Below are 16,689 nucleotides of genomic sequence, written 5' to 3'. Positions count from 1 at the left end.
CTTCTTTTTTAAATGTTTGAATATTTATTTGGTGTGTGTGTGTGTGTGTGTGTGTGTGTGTGTGTGTGTGTGTGACGTGTGTGTGTGTCACGTGTGGAAGTCAGAGGACTATTTTCTGTAGTCAACCCTCTTCTATCATGTGGGTTCCAGCAATCCAGGTCAAACTCCAGTCATCAGGCTTGGCAGCGGGCACCTTTCCCTGCTGGGCCATCTCACGGGCTTTCTAGCTCATTTTTGAGACAGGTTCTCTCAATGAACCTGAAGCTCACAGATGGACTAGGTGGGCTGAGCTCCAGGGATCCACCTGCCTCTGCCCCGCTGAGAGCTGGATTACAGACCTGTTCCACTGCACCCAGTCTTTTACATGGGTGCTCAGGATCCAAACTCAGGATCCAGGCCAGTGAGATGGCTCAGCCAGTAAAGGTGCCTGCTGCCGAGCTTAATGGCCTGAGTCTGCAGCTCAAACGGTGGAAGGACAGGTCCAACACTCTCAAGTCCTCTCCCCTCCTCCACATGTGCACCCTCTCCCCTCCTCCACACACAAAGAAAGAAACACGAGCCAGCTCAGGGCCTCGAGAGTCTGCCTGCTGAGCTATCTCCCCTGCCTTCTACCATGCATTTTTATGTTACTTCAAGAGTCACTGATTCATTAAAAGTTCTGTTATCTCCATAACTAAAGTATTGAAAACAACACATGGGTTGTTCTGTTTTTGTAGATGGGGAGGGAGGTCTCTCTATGCAGTCCTGGCTGTTCTAGAACTCTCTGTGTTTACCATTCTGGCCTCGAACTCACAGTGATCTGCCTGCCTCTGCCTCCCAAGTGCTAGAACTAAAGGTGTGTGCTACTATGCCCAACTGTACTTATTTTTGATGCAAAATGCTGTCACATCTTCCAGGCTTCCAAGGATTTAACTGGAGGGAGGTAGCTGGGGGAAGGCTTAGGACCAAATACCAAAAGCATCCATCGACACCTGGAAGATCCTCACTCTTGAGGGTGTAAACAGAGTAAGTCCTGACATTTCAGACTCACGTGAAAGTGCCACCTCAGGCCAAAGACTGCAGGGTATTTTTCCCTCAGGAGCTAAGAAACAGAACCCAAGAGGCAAACCCTTAGGGGGCCAGTAACCCTTCCTCCCACTCTGATTAATCAATGGCTCTTACTCTGTACTCTGATGGTCCAAGAGCCCAAGTTTCTGTGAAGACTCATTTGTCCAGGAAGGGGAGGGGTGTGGGGGCGGGACTCCCCCCACCCCAGGCCTCTTTTGTGCCAAAGAAGGAGGAAACAGAATAAGCAAAATAAAATTCATAAAGCAAAGCAGTAATTATGGTGTGGTCAACAAGAGGCAGCTACTCAGGCCCATCATTATGTGGCTAAATTTAACGCCCTGAAAGGCCAGGGGAGCCATGCGCCCCGGGCACGGTGTGTCCACACAGACGCCAGCTCTGCCACCTTCTCCCGCTCACAGCCGCCAGGGTTGCCAGAAAGCAGGTCACCCTTTTTTTATAGTCTGTTTACTAAGATGCTGTTTTTACTGCCGGCGCTTCTCTCATTTTATCTTTTTCCCTTTTCCCCAAACAGACTGGCCTGTATTTTCTGTCCTGTTTTTTTTTTTCCTCCCTCTCTCAGTACTATTTTCAGAACTCTAATTTTATATGGTATGTCCCCCCCCCCTTTTTTTGGTAAATATTTGCCATAACTAAGCCAGGCACATCCAGTTTAAAAGACTCCGTCCCACAAAACATCAGACCTTTAACGATATGCATCTCATTAGCTTGCCTCATGAAAGGGAGTATAGAAAAAAAGCAATTTACAGACTCTCTCCCTTTTTATATCTAGAAAGACCTATATTTATATGTGAGGACAAGTTGAACACTGGCCCTGGGAGCCCCGATAGGAGTAGTACAATGGCCATTTGATTCAGGCTTCCAGCCTCGGGAACAGTTTTAGGAGAGTCCAACTCATGGTCTGTGTATTGCTGCTGGTCCACCCAGGCCGTTCTGAACAGTCAGTACAGCTAGAACATTCCCTGGTCATTAGGGCTCTCCAGGATTAGGTGGGATAAAACTCTAGATCCTAAACTGTCAAAATATAAGAAAACAACAAAAGGCAGAAGGCCACAGATGTTCCGTCTTTCTCTGGCCAATAAAGTTACAGAAAGGCAGCTGTGAACTAAGAGAGGGACACTTTCCAAGTCAGAACTTCTACCCCACCCACTCACCGTCCAGGACTTCTCTAGACGAGCAAAGCCCCAGAAGTGAGGGAGGACTTCTCACTGTACGTGTGAGGTTCAATGAAAGTTGTATAACTGAATCTGCATCCTTCCCTAAAGAAGGGCACAGCATCCAATAAACAATCTCCAAACATCTGAGACACTTTTAAACTCAAGATGCAATTAGAGGCACGCCTGTCTGCAGTGTTTTCAATGAAAAGTAGGGGAACCATAGGGGGAGGGGTTAGGGAGAGGGCTCCAGTGCTAACGTTCTTACTGGACAAGCCCAAGCCCAGAGTTTGATTCTCACACCACGTAAAAAGCCAAGGGCGGCAGCAGATGCTTGTAATCCCAACACAGGGGCAGGCGAGCTGGCCACCGGTGGGGATTAATTTGCAGCAAGGGGGAGAATGAGTGACAAAAATACTCAAGCGCGCGCGCGCGCACGCGCGCGCGCGCACACACACACACACACGTGCACTAATGCTAATGCAGCAGCAGTAAAGAGGCCCACTGTGAGAAAGCTTCTTCTGGTCAAGAGAACAGACTCTCTAGAATGGTGGAGTTGGGCAAGTCAATCACCTGGCCAAGGAATCACCCCCCAGGAAGATGAGCCACCCCTAGGAAAGTGGGTTCCCTTTAAGCCACGCTAATGTGATAAGTAGAATAATTAGCCCTTTAAAGAGAGAATGCATTTCTCCTTCTCAGAATTCTCACCCCTGGAATGTTTCTTACGTAACTGCAGACAAGCAGCTTACATCTGCCCACTTTTCTAAATTACCCGGGAAAGTGCTGCGTCCTTTTTCTCCCTCTTTTCTAAGCATGCTTTCTCTCACACTTCGAGTGCCCCTAGTATGCTGGGCTTTCTCATCCCGTTTTTTGTTGTTGTTGTTGTTGTTGTTGTTGTTGTTGTTTTGTTTTGTTTTTTTGTTTTTTTTTTGGTTTTTCGAGACAGGGTTTCTCTGTGTAGCTTTGCGCCTTTCCTGGATCTCGCTTTCTAGACCAGGCTGGCCTTGAACTCACAGAGATCCGCCTGGCTCTGCCTCCCGCGTGCTGGGATTAAAGGCGTGCGCCCAGGGCCTTACCCCATTTTTAAAGCTTCCTGTCCCGCCACGTGGCAGCCTGCTTTCCTGTGGCTCACTTCCATGCAAGCTCAATTCTAATGACCCAGCCTTCTCCTTCTCCTCCACCACCCTCCTGCAGGCATTTCAGAGATTCAGTCTGCCTGCCCTGCAGTTCTTCTTTTAAACTCCAATAAAATTGTTCTCAAGCTTCTACTTGAGCCTATTTTTAAATTATTTTACTAATGAGACCAAGAACATTAAGAGGGGAACCCTGGGATCCCTTGGATCATCTGGTAACCACGAAGGGATGCCCCAAATTTCTGATGACAGTACAAATGAGGGAAGGCAGATGAGCCTAAGCATGCAGTTCTGGTTACTTAGAGCCTGGGAACGGTCCAGGAGTTCAAGGACATCTGAGGCAACAAGCTCCAAGGAAGGAAGTGATGAAGGAGGGAAAAAAGGAGAGAGGAAGGGAGGTGAGAGAACAAGCTGGGGTGGGAAAGAAACACATGGATTGAAAAGCCTTACCTGGGGTTGAGCTGGCTCACTGGGTAAGAGTACTTTTTAAGCAGGAAGACCTGAGTTTGAATCTCCACCTCCACATAAAAGCCAGGCATACAAATGAATGGAAACATATGAACTATGAACCAAAGGCTGAGGGGCCCCCAGCTGGATCAGGCCCTCTGAATAGGTGAGACAGTTGATTGGCTTGATCTGTTTGGGAGGCATCCAGGTAGTGGGACCAGGTCCTGTCCTCAGTGCATGAGCTGGCTGTTTGAAACCTGGAGCTTATGCAGGGTCACTTGGCTCAATCTGGGAGGAGGGGACTGGACCTGCCTGGACTGAGTCTACCAGGTTGATTGCAGTCCTCGGGGGAGGATTTGACCTGGAGGAGGTGGGAATGGGGGGTGGGCTGGGGGTAAGGGGAGGGCGTGGGAGGGGGGAGAATAGAGGAACCCGTGGCTGATATGTAGAACTGAATGGTATTGTAAAATAAAATAAATAAAATTTAAAAAAAAAAAAAAGGCTAGGCATACTCCCCATCCCATGCACAGGGCAGCAGGGACAAGCTAGGCCCAGGACCTCACTGCCCGCACCCCCCCCAGCCAAAACAGAAAGGTCTAACATCTTTAACCTGCTTTTCTTAGTTCATTTAGGAACGAAGACATTTAAATCCAATTTATTAGTTACTACGTGGAAATTAGGCTCTTCCAATTACTGAAACATCTTCAGACGTTGCTTTCCCTGGGAAATTGAATATACACTGAGAATGCTACTTGCTAAAACCAGAAAAGATAAAAAGTAGTAAATGGCTTTAGGGAGAATTCACATACTTTGTGTGAGGTAGAATTGTGTGTTACATTGTATCAATCTTTCCCAAGATGCTAGATACATAGTTATTCTTTGGTTTCTCTTCTCTCTGTTTTTAGTACATGCCCCCAGACACTAAAAGGAAGCATTTCTAATTGCATATAAGACCATTAAATTAAACATCTCATCCTGCTCATTCTCGAGCCTCTCAATGGAATACTGCCATTTCTGCCAACTGTTCCTTCTTTAGTTAGTTAGTTCTGTTATTTGAGTCAGGGCCTCACAATGTAGCCCAGGCTAGCCTCAAGCTCATGGCAATCCTCCTGCCTCAGCCCCTCCCCAACTGCCAGAATTATAGACATGAGCCACCACACCTGGATAACTAACTGCTCTTTTGTTCTTTTTAATTTTTAAAATTACAAGCATTTATTTATGTGTACAAGTATGTGGGCACATGTATGCTACAGCACACATGTGGAGGTCAGAGAACAACTTGGAGAAGGTTCTCTCCTTCCTCCACGTGGGTCTTGTGAACTCAGGGTGTCAGACTTGGCACCAGTGTCTTTCCCTGCTGAGCCGTGTGACCAGTCTGTCCTCAGCCCTTTCTTCTTTAAATCAGCATCTCAAAGTGCAGCCCCACCCTACCTTTGCCTACACTGGACTGGAAGGGGCTCTCGAAGTAAAGATTCGAAGAGGCCAATGCACAACTTCAAAACGGCTCAGACTTTAAGTGTAAAACTAACTGGACCAGTAGAGGCAGGTGGATCTCTGTGAATTCCAGACCAGCCTGGTCTACATAGGGAGATCCAGGATAGCCAAGGCTACACAGAGAAACCCTGTCTTAAAAAACAAAAACAAAAACAAAATTAACTGGACCAAATGAGCCCTTGAAGGATTCCCTTAAACCATCATATGATAGACAATGTCCACTTGAAAAGACCTAGAATGACCTAGGAGACAAACCTCTAGGTGTACGAATGTGTCAGAGTTTCTAGATTGAGGGAGGAAGACCCACTCTAAATCTGAGCAGTACCACACCATGGGCTGGGGTGCTGGAATGAATAAAAAGGAGAAAATCAGCTGGGCGGTGGTGGCTCCCGCCTTTAACCCCAGCACTCAGCAGGCAGAGGCAGAGGCAGGTGGATCTCTGTGAGTTCGAGGCCAGCCTGGTCTACAGAGTGAGATCTAGGACAGCTGGGCTCCACAGAGAAATGCTGTGGGGAGGGGAATAAGTTAAGCACCAGTGTCTGTCTCTCTGTGCTTCCTGCATGTAGATGCAATGTAAGCAGCTGCCTCGCTCCTGCTGCCACGGCCTCCCTATCATGGTGGACTACACACTCAAAACGTGAGCCAAAACAAGTCTTCCTTCCTTCCATGCCTCTGTCAAGAAACACTCGGGAAACAAGTACAGATATTCTTGTAACACCAGCTACACTGACACAGGAAAAACCCAGTATGTTATAGGAGCTCAGAAGAGGAAAAGAGTATCGCTCAGACTCTAAATTCTGTCCTTTCCACTGTTTCTACTACACACACACACACACACACTATGTACTTTATATTGCACCAGTTCCCCTTGGCTATCTGCAACTCTATCCTAACTCTCTTCGTCTCTAAAGTTTCCTTCATGGGTTCCTACTCCATTCAATTATGAAAGTTCCCCAAATTTCCATCACCAGGCCTTTGCCTTTTTTCTCCATGCTCTCTTCAGTAAACAATAAATCCATCCTCATAATTTCAAACACTGCTCCTTTGCAGATCCCCAATCTGTGCCTACATGTCTTTTCAATATAAGCTTCAATTTCTATAGGCCCCTTTTTCTTTTTTATTTGGGGGGGGGGGTTTGAGATAGAGTTTCACTATGTAGCCTTGGCTGCCTAGAACTCACTATGTAGACCAGGCTGGCTCATACTCACAGAGATCCACTTTCCTATGCCTCCAGAGTGCTGTGATTAGAAGGCCTGTGTCACCGTAACCACCTTAGAAGAGGTCCTGTGGAAATCCACTCATGTACAAGCTAATTAAAATATATTTTAGCAGGAGTTTTAACAGAAGTACCCTCCCTGATAGACAGTGATGCTCCCAGAAGACATGGGTTATTAAATAAAAATCTCAATGTCATGCATGGGATATTCCCTATAAATTATTGGTTAGGGAGGCCCCAGAGGCACATAGAACAATACAGGTCGTTGCTATCACTTTTGGTTGCCCACTGCAACTAGATTATAAGGCCCGATTACTGAAGACACCACTCTCTTTGGATGCAGAACATAAAGAAAGCGACCTTGAACTGATCGGGAGACTTGCTTCCTAATGACCAGGTCATGTTGTGTCAGAAGGCTATGCAGGCTGCTGGGGAGAAGAGGCATCAACGGTGTTATACAATACCAACCGCCCCCGCCGGCTGCATCTACGGTGCAATGGTGGCCTGATGGTTATGGAGGCAACCAGCCACGTCCTGAGGAACTCCGAGCTGACCTGACCAGCTGAGTGCTCCGAGGTTCCTGAGGTGGCAACACAGATGGCAGTAAGGAGGCCGGGGATAGCAGGGCAGTAGTAAGAGCGGGAGATTAGGGACTCCTCCTTTCAGGACTGGATATAGGACGGAAGAGAACAAAAATCAAGGGTTTTGCTCAATTAAGTAGGAGGATGAAGTTTTGATTGACTTAAATAGGAAGGTGCTGGGTTTTTTACGTACTTGGTACGTAAGACTCTATAGATGCACCCTCCCTGGCATTCAGTTTGGGACATACCACATATAAAATGTCTATTACATTTCCACATTAGTTTGTTATTTGCATTTGTTTTAGGAGTTCTGGGTTTGGTTTGTTTTGATACGGGGTCTTACTGAGTAGTCTAGGCTGGCTTTGAGTTCACTTTACAGCCCAGGCTGACTTCAAAGTCCCTGTCACCCTCTTGCCTTACCCTCCTGAGTGCTGGGACTACAGCATGTACCCCATGCCAGGCTCTCACTTGGGAGTACTGAGCAAACGGTCTGGAGCTGTAGAGGAAGGTCCAATCAGAGAACACTTAAAGCTGTGGGACTGTCAAGATGAATGAGAGTGAAGAAGAAAGAAGAAAACCAAGGACAGGAGCTGGCGAGACGGCTCTGCGGTTAAGAGCACTGGCTGCTCTTCCAGAGGACCTGGGTTCAATTTCCAGCACCCACATGGTACTCACAACTGCCTGTAACTCTAGTCCCGGGTGATCTGCCACCCTCACACAGACATATATGCAGGCAAACACCAATGCACATAAAATAAATAAATAAAAATGAAATGAAGTAATTAAAGAAAAAGAAAAAGGAAACCAAGGACTGAGTCCTTAGGAGCTCCAACAGCTTAGCAAACAAATGGCAAGAGTTTGTGAGAAGAGACCAAAAACAAGGTGGAGAGGAGAGGAGAGGGTGTGATGCAGGACCCATACTAAAAAAGAACCTGAGCAGGGACCCTGCCACATCCCTGCAATCCCAGCCTTTGGGAGTCTAATGGAGGAAGATCAGGAGTTTGAGGCCAATTTGGCCTCATAGTGAGACTGTCTCAAAAAAAAAAAAAAAAAAAAAAGGTGTGAGGAAAAAGACTCGCCAAGCACCATACAGGAAAATCTAATGGAGAAGGGGTGGCCAACTCAAGTTTCACTGTCTCCCTTCTTGCTATCTGGGCCCTCCCACATGACAAATGTTCTGGCAGAGGGTTGTAGGAATAGCACCATGGTCTATTATGCCTGAAAGAAGAGCAGGCTAAGGGAAGGAAAAATTGTCACAGAAGACCAATGAAGAGCTGGGAATAGTGAACCGGACAGAAGAAGAAAATACCAGTTAAATGGAATGAGATGTGTACAAGTGGGAAGCTATCAACACTTTAGATGTACAAGTTCAGGGCACAGTGATGGAGCCACAGAGGATCAGGATGAAGAGGTAAGCAGGACCAATCATGAATGGTCTTGTGCAGCATACAAGGAGTTTGAACTTTATCCTATACACCACTATAAACCACTAAAGAACGGTAAACAAGAAAGCAGGACAATCAGGTTTCTTTTTCAAAGAGACTGTTCTGATAAATGTAAAGTCAACTGGGAAGTAGAAAGAGGATGATGGGAAGACAGGTAAGGAGGCTGTTGCAGGGTCAAGGCAAAAGGGGTAATGCTTATCTAAGGCAACAGGAGCTGGGATAGAGAAGAACAGATCTCACCACGATAGTTGATGAGTCCTAATTGGAAACAAAGACCAAAAGGAATGCAGGAATGAAGGCAAATCCCTAGTTTCTAGCTTAGAAAACTGACTGGTGATGGTTCAATTTGCCAAGGTAAGAAATACAACAAAAGAAATGGGTTTGGAGAAGTAGATAATGCATGTGGAACATGCATGGGATGCAATGATACTTGTGAGGTATCCATGTGGAAGTATCAAGGATGCAGAAAAAAGCATGGGCCTAAAGCACGTGATGCTATAAAACTGGCTCTCAGAGGTTTATAGTGATGCTGAGACCGGGCTCTCAATGAGACAGCCCAGAGAGAAGGAGAATGAAGAATAAGACCATCTTGGATACAATTCTGGGTAACACTGACCTTGCTAAGGCAAGCTTTTTTTTGTTTTGTTTTGTTTTTTTAAAAAAGGAGAGCCATGCAAAGAAAACGAGGAGACCCCCCTGTTGACATATGTAACAGGACAGCAGTTTTCAGGTTGCAAGTATGAGTATCTCGAACTTAGTGCCTTTGACATAAACTCAGGCTTAGGAAGAGCAGCAGTGGGTATCCCTTTATATAAGTAGTGCTCTAAAATGAGGCTGCAACCAGACTATGCTACAGCTGCATTTAGGATACTGAGTCAGATCAACGTTAACTATCACCCCAAACTTCTTGGCTAACATACTACACTGAGGACAGTATTTAAGTGTTCCGAGACATTCAGAATACAGCAATGGGAGTCATTGGTGGGCTGGGTATCCTTGTGTAAAGTCTAGGGAGAGAACTGCAAAATCTCTATCTCTGTTAAGGGCCCCCACCCAGAGAAAGCCAACTTCGTGCAGCTGCCCAGGTTTCAGTGACAAGGGCTGATTCCCAGCCAGAGGTTGCCAGCTGCAGAGGGCGGGGCTCTATTTTGGGCTGCCTGCTGTCCCTGAGCCTGGCCGAGTCTGGTTTGAGCAGCATGCAGCCCCAGTGACTCACACACCCATGCAACCGCCTGTGGCTCAGTGGCATGGCCTCAGAAAGCCAACCACAGGCCAGCTCCCTCCTCACCCCATTACACTGGGATAAATAAATAAAGATCCCGCCAGCAGCCACATAGCCTGATAGCAACCAGATGGAGAGAAAAAGACATGGACAGGGCCAGGGGAAGGAACTCCTCCAGCAGAACAGCCTGCAAGGGGCCACACCAGCCCATTCGCTCTAAATGCTATCTTTAACATAGTCACATTGCCATGTATAACAGTCTCCAATTGCTCGGCTTTTCTTCCGCTCCTAAAGATGCCCCTCAGCCTCTAGTCTTGGGCAATGGTGTATTTGGGGGATCTTAGTCTATGGAAGGATTACCCAAGAGACACCATACCCAGCCCTGAACTATCAACATTACTTGAGAGAGTTCCAGGATGCCGAAGCTAAAGAAGATATTTAACCATTGGACAGGGGTTACTTCCCCATCTTTCTGCTTTAATTCTTGCCTTGAGAAACTCTGATGTAGCCAGGTGCACACCTTCAACCCCAGCACTCAGGAGGCAGAAGCAGGCAGATCTCTGGGAGTTCCAGCCAGCCTGATCTACATAGCAAATTTCCCCTTTGGTAGGGTCACTAGTAATTAGTGTCCACAGGTTCTCTGGAAGTGAAAAATTAGAGATTTATTTTTCATTGTTGTATTTCTTTGTTTGGTTGTTTGGGGATTTTGGGGGGTTTGTTGGATTTTTTGTTTGTTTGTTTGTTTTGTTTTGTTTTTATATAGGGTCACTACATAGCCCTGTCTGGCCTGGAACCAGCCATGAAGACCTACCTCTCTTGAACTCCCAGAGATCTGCCTGCTTCTGCCTCCTGAGTGCTGAGGTTGAAGGTGTGCACCTGGCTACATCAGAGTTTCTTAGGGAAAATTTAAACAAAAAGATCAAATATGGGGAATAACCCCGTCCAATGGCTAAATACCTTCTCTAGCTTTGGTATCCCAGAACTCTCCCTGCCCTCCTGCCCTGTGCTCTAGGAGGCTATGGCCTTGTGCCTAGCAGTATTTCCAATGGGAACAGAAGTGGCCCCAGGCACTGACCGAATGGCCCTCTGACACTAGCCTGGCCTCCTTGCCTGTTCATCCCAAACTGTCTCCCTGGTTTGTTTATTTTCTATTCAGTGTTGCTTATTTTGATGGCACATCCTTTCAGTCCAGTCTCAGGTGACCTCCTGACCCCTCTATGTCCTGTTTATAGGACCCCAGGCCAGCACAGTAACTGAAAAGATGCTGGAGCTGCACAGGCCCAGTATCACACCTTTCCGCTCTAGCAGCTCTACGGGACGTTCTGAAGATAGCACAGGCGCCCCAGGGGTCACAAGCATCCTCATCACCCTAGCAGCGTTCATGGTTCCCTTCACTGGTGTATACAATGAGATTGGTGAGATACAACAGCGATGGACGGAGACGGCCTTGGGCGTACAGACTTCAGATTTCAAAACAGAAATCTGAGACTGGTGAGATGGCTCAGAGAGCAAAAGAGCTGCCACCAAACCTGACGACCTCAGAACCTACATGGTGGAAGGAGGGAAATGACTCCTACAACTCCTCTGACCTACACACACACACACACACACACACACACACACACACACACACACTATTTTGTTTTACAGGGTCTTGCTATGGAAGATGCTTGGTACTCACTTTGCAGCTCAATGTGGCCTAAAACTCATGGTAATCCTGCTGCTTCAGCCTCCTTATGACTAGGATTTTACAGGCTTGAGCCACACACCTGACTTGGGTGCTGTGTTTTGGAAGCAGCTACTTCAATTTCTGGTCCTCTGGGATCTGAGTGGATGAACCAAGCCTCACCGACTTAAAAACATAAACGTAAAATATCTGAGAGACAGGTGGCTGTAGCCTTCTGTTTTTGTCTTTGGTGTTTGTTTTTTTCAAGACAGGGTTTCTCTGTGTGGTCCTGGCTCTCCTGCAACTCACTCTGTAGATGAGGCTGGCCTCGAACTCAGAGATCTACCTGCCTCTGCATCCCCAGTGCTAGGATTAAGGGCATGCGCCGCCACCGCCACCACCACTGCCGCCGCCACAACACACCCCCCCACCCCACCTCCCCCACCCACCTCCCGACCCCCGATGCCTTCTGTTCTTTAAAAGCTTGATGTTTAAAAATTGTATTCATTTGTTTTTGTTTTTGTTTTGTTTGTTTGCTTGTTTGGTTTGGTTTTGGTTTTGGTTTTTTGAGACAGGGTTTCTCTGTGTAGTTTTGGTGCCTGTCCTGGAAATTACTCTGTAGACCAGGATGGCCTTGAACTCACAGAGATCTGCCTGCCTCTGCCTCCCGAGTGCTGGGATTAAAGGCATGAGCCACCACCACCCAGCCATTTGCTATTTTTTATTAGTGTGTGTGCGCGTGTGCGTGTGCGTGTGTGTGTGTGTGTGTGTGTGTGTGTCTCAGAGGACAGTTTGCAGGAGCTGGTTCTCTCCTACCACCTGAGGACTCTTTCATTCATCTCAGGATGGACAGTCCGGAGTTTGAAGGCAGGCCGTCAGGCTTGGTGGCAAGGGCCTTTGCCCACTGAGCTATCCCTCTGGCCCTTCTTTATTATTATTTTTTAACCATAGGTTGGTTCCATGTAGCCAGGACTGGCCTTAAACCCACCATGTTGCCCAGGCTTGCCTCTAACTCATGGCCCTACCTTAGCTTCCCAAGAACTGGAACTGCAAGCTTGCGGTACCTCACCAGAGCAACTTTTATTACACACACACACACACACACACACACACACACACACACACTCTCTTGGGATGGCACCTGATTCTACATGCTTTCTCATACCATTCTACAGGGCTCTCTCTTCCATGACAGCATGAAAAAGAGGAGCCTTCAATTTTACAAATGAGATAATAGTGGTCCTGAGGGAAGTGATTTGTTCCAGGCTATAAAAATAAACCTTGAGAATAACAGACTTCCTCCAATACAACTCTAATAAGCAACACTGTGTCCATGGGACACATTGCCACAATTTTCACAAGATCCTTGGCACAAATGTCTTAAAATATTTATTCAGAAAACTTATCAAGGTCCTCCTACTTCTAGCCACTACCATCCATGTGAAGGATATAGAAATGCTGTCATCCAGTCCTTGGTCTCAGAACTGCTCACAGGTCAGTGCAAAAGAGCGCTGTAGTCTTCAGACCACATATAAACAGTGAGTGGTAGAGATGTAGGCCATAGCACTCTAATAGCGGGGAAGGATTACTCTTCCAAGGAAGGTCTAGAAAGGCTTCCCAAGAAGCCGAAGCTAATGCTTGAAAAGATGAATAGAGCCAGGCAGTGGAGATGCACACCTTTAACCCCAGCACAGGGGAGGCAGAGCAGGCGGATCTCTGTGAGTTCAAGGCCATCCTGGTCTACAGAGTGAGTTCCAGGACAGCCATGGCTACACAGAGAAACCCTGTTTCAAATAACCAAAAGAAAGGAAAAATGGGTAGTCATTTACAGATAGATAAGAAGGCATGGGCATTCCTGAAAAAGGAAAGAACATACGTACAGACACAGGCAAGCAAAGACAGCCCTTGGGAAAATTAAAGTCATCCCATCCAGCTGGTACAGACGCACATGGAGTAAGTGTGTAGAAGTCAAGCTGGAGAGGGATGAGGCAGGAGAATTAGCTTTGCACGGCTTCACTACGTAGCTGAGGGACGGAGCTAGCATGTCATCCCTGGACTACATTAACCTCCTCTCATGTTCAGATTAACAGAGAGAAGTCACTGAGAGAAAAGTGGCCTAGAGAATCTCTTACAAGTTCTAGTTTAATAATCTCTTTTCCCCCCACAAAAATTAACAACTGGGGCCAGCAAAATGGTTCACTAGGTAAAAGCACTTGCCACACAATCCCAGGAAACCACACTGTAAGGAGAGAAGCGACTTCTGAAAGCTGTGGCGTGTGTGTCCCCACCTCATATATACCATTCACACACACACACACACACAAATAATAATAATAATAATAATAATAATAATAATAATAATAATAATAATAAATAAAACATTTTGACACCTGTTAAGCCTAAGACTTCAACATGAGTGACTCTTCCTCCCGCGGAGTGTGAGTGCTCCAGTCCAAGGGTGGGGCACCCACCACACACTTTTTTCTCTTAATGTTAAGACTCTGGGTATGAGAGCTCAGCCAAGGTTCAGAGGAAGAATCGAAGGTTCTCAGTCAAGAACATTCGCTCTGTGCCTCTCCCAGTGGGGAAAAGAATGCTAACTTCCCCATTCAGAAAAGGTATGACACACAGACTTTGTCCATGGAAAGCTTACAATTAGTCTAGATGGCAAAACAGAAACATGAACCATCCATTTCAATACTATAAAAGCATTGTCTACTTTCATCATAAAGCAGCAATGTGGGTAGCTAACATGTATGAATTTAAAATGGAGCAACAATACTAAGGTACTACCCACATGACCAACAAGTTCCAGAAGAGTCGAGAAGGGAAAGACCAATATTGACTGGTATTATCAAAGGTCACTATTAATACTCCCACTGTTTGGCATTCAGTGGCTATTTCTTTTGGCCAAGCTCAATCCTTAGAAGGGAACCTCGGCAGAAGCTTCTGACAGGCCACAATTATCTACTCCCCATTCATTCCTGTGCCAGCCCCTTGTATAAACACTGTGATTTTCCACAGCCTGCTGTGCCCACAAGACAGTCCCCAGATGGTAGCCCTGAGCTTCTTACCCCTTCCTCTACTGCTGGATGCTAACGGGACCAGACAATGGACGAACGAACAGCCACCCTTCTACTGCACAACCCAGGTCTCAACAAACAGACCAACCAACCTTCCCAGCGTTAAAGAATGCTAAATGACACCCCGTGTGCCACCTCAACAGAGTGGTGGGTGGGAAAAGCCCACTTTTGCCTCCTCACTCTTCCCCCCACCTCCTCTACACACATCGCAAGCTTCATCAAACTTTCCACCGGCAACTTTTTCAGGCAAAGGGCTTTCCAACCACACAAGCCACCTAACGCCCCAAATGCAGGTTGCCACCCAGGCACTCTGCCCAAATTTGTAAAAGGAGAAGGGAAATAACAAATACCCTACCTCTACCATAAACTGTTCCAAGAAAGAATTTTCTTCAAATGGCTCTGTCTTCAATCGACCTGTAATTAAGAGGAGATAGAGAAAGGAAACATGAACCTAAGGATGAGCTTCATACCTATCAGATGACAGGGAAGAGAGCCCAGGACTTCTAGGAAAAGAAGTCAGAGACCTGACACCATAGGACCCTAGGCTGGGGAGAGAAGAAGGGTTGAGGGTAGGAGCACAAACGGGGAAATAGGGGCAATTAGCAACAGTGGGTCAGCAGTGGCATTCGCTCTAGAAGATTCTCCTGCCATAATGACAAGGAGGTGCAGAACTTTTATTCTGAAACTAGAACTATAGAGGGTCCTCAGCACTGGAGCCCACATTCTGCTAATACAGTTTTGGAGAGCTGTTGACCCCCTTCCAAAGTCGTTCCCCCCATTGTCTAGGACACGTCTGGACTTGGTTTTGGCTTCTGCTGGCCACATGGGCCCCAGCCAGGTACCTGAGGCAGACAGAAGGGATATCCAGTATTGAGTCCTCAGCTGCTAAAGTTCCTAGCACCTATCCTTGGAGAGAAAATTTTGTCTGTTGTTTGGGCTTTTTGTTTTGTTTTGAGACAAGGTCTAATGTACCCCAGGCTAGCTTTGAGCTTACTGGGTAGCCAAGGATAACTTCCTGCCCCTAAGTCTTGAGTGCTGGGATCATATGTGTATATCAACACTCCCATTTATGCAGTTCTAAGGATCAAACCCAGGAGTTGGTGTATGCTAAGCACCCACCCACCCAACTGATCCACAACTCTAGCTCAAGAAGTATTTTTAATGCAAATTATACTCTCCTTTTTCTAAGACCCTTAGACTACCTGCTAAGACCACTACTCCCCACCCATCCCTCCAAGAATGCCCTCTTACTTCGGCTCAGCACAGCCCCACTCTCCTGGTAGGCCTGGATCTCTAGGTCCTTCTTCCGAAGCAATGTTGCTAGCTCCTTCCCATGACACTGCAGTGCCAGGCTCATACCCATCAGAGGACGGATCAAATGCTGAGAGACCTTGATGAAGACGAAGTATCAGTTAGCCAACAGGTACTTGCAAAGTACTCTCAAATGCTGCACTAGCTACTACAAGAAAAATACTCAGGAATAAACATTTTCACAAGAACTTACAATTTCATAGATTTATTTATATGAGCATAAATACAAATGCAACAGTTAAATTTACGTATTAAAGAGACTCAGGGATTTTCTTTGTGGCCCAGATATGGAGTGGGAAAAATAAAACAAGAAGAGGGATGGACAAAAAATCTGCAGTTCTGATTTAAAGAAAGAAATATATGAGCTGGAGAGATGGATCAGTGGTTAAGAACACTGGCTGCACTTCCAGAAGGCCTGGGTTCTATTCCTGGCACCCACATGGCAGCTCACAACTGTCTGTAAATTCAGATCAGGGATCATGTGCTGTCTACTGGCTTCTGCAGGCCCTGCAGGCACACGGTGCACAGACACACATGCAGGAAGGAAAAATCTTAAAAAATAAGTCGATAAAAAGAAAAGGATGATGTAGTTGAGAAGAGGGCAGTGCTGACTCAACTCTCAACAGAAGACAAGAGCAGAAGACTCAAGGAATCCTCCAGAAAGGGGTGTGGTTGAAACAGCACACCAATGGGAGAAAAAAACAAAACAGAAACTTCATCTAGATTTGTATTCAGAGCCATTTCAGGGCTGATAAAAGGTCAGAGTTTGAAGCTAGTCCCACAAATACAGCAGAATTTAAAGCCAGTTACCCAGAGACTAGAGTGGGAAGACACAAACCAGCCCACTTCACAGTGCGGCTACACTGAGCACT

The 16,689-nt window shown here is 46.5% G+C and overlaps 1 protein-coding gene across 1 annotated transcript in view; it reads right to left on the bottom strand.

Moving 5' to 3' along the window:
- The window catches only part of Nhej1 (non-homologous end joining factor 1), a 93,767-nt gene that overhangs the window by 62,500 nt on the left and 14,578 nt on the right, over nucleotides 1–16,689 (bottom strand). The window contains 2 exon segments of the mRNA XM_028893100.2: nucleotides 14,862–14,920; nucleotides 15,758–15,896. Of these exon segments, the coding sequence (XP_028748933.1) occupies nucleotides 14,862–14,920; nucleotides 15,758–15,896 (198 nt within the window).

Source organism: Peromyscus leucopus, chromosome 13 (genome assembly GCF_004664715.2).
Source record: "Peromyscus leucopus breed LL Stock chromosome 13, UCI_PerLeu_2.1, whole genome shotgun sequence".
Lineage (NCBI taxonomy): Eukaryota > Metazoa > Chordata > Mammalia > Rodentia > Cricetidae > Peromyscus > Peromyscus leucopus.
This window is presented reverse-complemented; position numbering and strand designations above follow the sequence as displayed.